The sequence below is a fragment of the Pieris rapae genome, chromosome 12 (assembly GCF_905147795.1).
Source record: "Pieris rapae chromosome 12, ilPieRapa1.1, whole genome shotgun sequence".
Taxonomy (NCBI): Eukaryota; Metazoa; Arthropoda; class Insecta; order Lepidoptera; family Pieridae; genus Pieris; species Pieris rapae.
The window spans coordinates 8,004,125-8,006,960 of NC_059520.1; the positions used below are offsets into that span (position 1 = coordinate 8,004,125).

The window sequence follows — 2,836 nt, forward strand, 5'->3', positions numbered from 1 at the left end:
GGCGGGTCATGAGCTCCATCATGGCCCGATTCTTTTATCATTTTAGCCTTTCTTCGTATTTCTGTGTGCCAAAGGGTTTCCCGGGCGCTCGTATCTTCCGGAAAGAAAGTCTCCGCCAGATAGTGCGCCGAGTCCTGGTAGGAGAGAGTCTCGCCATCCTTGACGAGTTGCTGATCAGTTTTCTTACCGTTCGTTCTCCTGATGACCCTGTAGATGCCGTCCCACAAGCTTTCTCCACTTTGCTTCTCGCAGAAGCTCTTCCAACTTTCCAGCTTGCTTTTGTTTGCTGCTTCCAGGTATTCCTGTTTTGCCTTGTTGTATCGCTCTATAACAGCGGAACGGCGAGTAGCAGAGCAGCATCGAATTTTCCTCCTCATTGTTAGAACGCCTTTCTTCATTTGGTTCAGCTCTTTTGTCCACCAGGGGGGGGCGGTGTGTTTTCCCTGTACTTTAATTTTTGGAATGTGTGTGTCACAAGTGTCTGTAATTAACTGTGAGTATTGAACTATGGTGTTTTCTAGAAGTGTAGTGGAGTCTAAAGTGTTGATGTACTGTGGTGTGAGTTCGTGTTGAGAAAGCAACTGTCTAACTTTCGTACGAAAGTGGGTCCAGTTCGCTTTTCGAACATTGTACACTCTAGTTGATCTCGCGTATCCATCATCTTTTTTTATCCGTGAGATGATCTCGAATTGGATGGCATTATGATCCGAATTCGTGACACTCTGGTCCACCCTCCAATCTACAATGAGACCGAGGAGGTCAGGCGTGGCTGCCGTGACGTCAACGCAACTAGAGTATATTGTGTTTCCTCTGGTGGTGTGGAAAGTTGGCGTCCCACCCTGGTTTAAGATCTCCAATCCAGCGTTATGGAAGGTCGCTTCTGCCTCTTTTCCCCTCTCGTTGGTTATCCTATCCCCCCACCAGACGTTTCTGGCGTTTACGTCCCCTCCCACTATTGTTCTCCGTCCTAGTTTCTCGACGACTTGTTCCAGTGTCTGGAGGTGCGGACTTAGGGGATTCGGGTACGGTTCGAAGTATACCGAGACTAGGTTTAGTTTTCTACTATCTGTGTCTACGGATATGGCAACCAAATTCGGACTAGATAGCTCGGGGTATTGTGTTACCTGGATATTATTATCTAGAACGACAATAGCCGCCTTTGTATGGTTGCCAACTCCGGTGTGTTGATAGACTCTTGTGCCCGTGTAGTCCTTCATTCTTCCCACCGCCCCGATGTAGGGTTCCTGTACGAGCGCGATGGAGATGCGACGTTTTTTCGCCTCGATTATTAACTCCTCCGTGGCGAGTGCAGATCTCTGTACGTTAGCTTGTATAATGCGGATTTCTCCTGGGGGGACTTTAGCAATACGCGACCGCCCTCCTGGCTAGCGCATCCCACTTCCTGCGCACTGGGCATTCGGCACTAAACGCGCTGTGGTCTACGCTGTCCATTCCTGCTCTTTTACAGTTTGCACACTCTGGTAACTTGTCTATACTTGGGCAGTCTGCCCTAAGGTGCTCACCTGTGCACTGGGAGCAGGTCAGTTTTCCCCCTTGGCAGTGCTTCCTCGTGTGTCCGTATCCAAGACACGTGGCGCACTGCACAAGGGGAGACCGATCCTCCACCCAGACCCTCTGGAGGTCGATGTGGACCTTCTGCGCCCGGGTCAGCGCCTTCCACATCCCCGGGGAGACCTGCACGATGACGTGGCACTCGTGCGTGTTCCTGGCATTTTGGCGGTGCTTTTCCGTCATCACCCAGTCCTCTCCGGGTAGGTTTCCGGTCGTTGCCTTGTTTTGTATTTTAAGGGCTTTCTTTATGTCTTCGAGGGTGTTGTACCTCAATACATTTTTAAAAATTACCAAAGGATGCTTATTGTTGAGCTCCTTGGCCGTAATTCCATTCTGAACGTGCGCAATTCTCTCCCTCACCCTTGCTCGTTCCTCCTCAGTACCGCAACCAATGACCACCTTGCCTCCCTTTATTTTTGTGAGTTTTTCTATTTTAAAACCATTGTCCCTGGCGTTAAGGGAGCATCTAATTTTTTGGACTGTATCCTCGGCCGTCTCGGTTTCTTCACCCGGCTCGACAATCAGGGAGTACAGTCCAGTTTCCCTTAGGTCATTGCTTGCGGTGCTGCCGCTAACTTCCCTCGACTCAGTCCTTGCTACTGCTGCTACCTCGGCGTAACTTCTAATTTCCCCCAGCTTCGCCATGACTCTCTCTTCACTTTCTATAATCATCTTTTCAAAGCTTTTACTAATTGTCTCTAGTTTTTCTATTCTTTTGTTCATTTCACCTTCCTTAGCTTCCTTCCTTTCTGATTTCTTGATTTCTCCGTCTTTTACTTCTCCTCCTTCTTTCTCGGCTATCCCCAGAATTTCTTTGTTGCTTTCCTTTCTTTCGGTTAATAGTTCCCTTATTATTTCTTGCAATCTCTTGGTTGCTGCTTTTACTTCCATTTTTATTTCTGTCTTCAGGTTCCTGACGCTTTCGAGCTGGTTGTTAATTTTTTGGAAAAGTCCCTTTATTTCCGTCTCTGTTGTTTTCATATCGAAATTCGGAACATGGGGGTCTATTCCTTTTCCTTTCTCTTCCCTTTTTTCCGATGTTTTGATTGGGGGTTCTTTCCCGCCTTTCTTAGGCGGAGAGATGGAGAAGCGGGCGACCAGGGGTTGGACCAGTCCCTGCTCACTACGCCTTTGGGGTTGGCTTCTACTCAGGTCACTGACCGAGGGCCTTATTGTTCCGGGTTCAGCGGCTGTTTGGCCGCTCGTTTTTTCTTGTTTTTTAACGGGGGTCCTAGGACCGATAACCATTTTGTTTATATGTTGT

The 2,836-nt window shown here is 48.4% G+C and overlaps 1 protein-coding gene across 1 annotated transcript; it reads right to left on the reverse strand.

The window, feature by feature from the left end:
• Positions 1-1,349: 1,349 nt before the first annotated feature.
• LOC123689600 lies at positions 1,350-2,533 on the reverse strand. Its single transcript, XM_045630556.1, has one exon. It carries the CDS (start codon positions 2,461-2,463, stop codon positions 1,360-1,362), a length of 1,104 nt encoding a protein of 367 aa, XP_045486512.1. The 5' UTR covers positions 2,464-2,533; the 3' UTR covers positions 1,350-1,359.
• Positions 2,534-2,836: the final 303 nt, after the last annotated feature.

Coding starts and splice junctions, on each gene's coding strand:
- LOC123689600 (XM_045630556.1), bottom strand. CDS start 2,463: ATGGAAGTAAAAGCAGCAACCAAGAGATTGCAAGAAATAATAAGGGAA.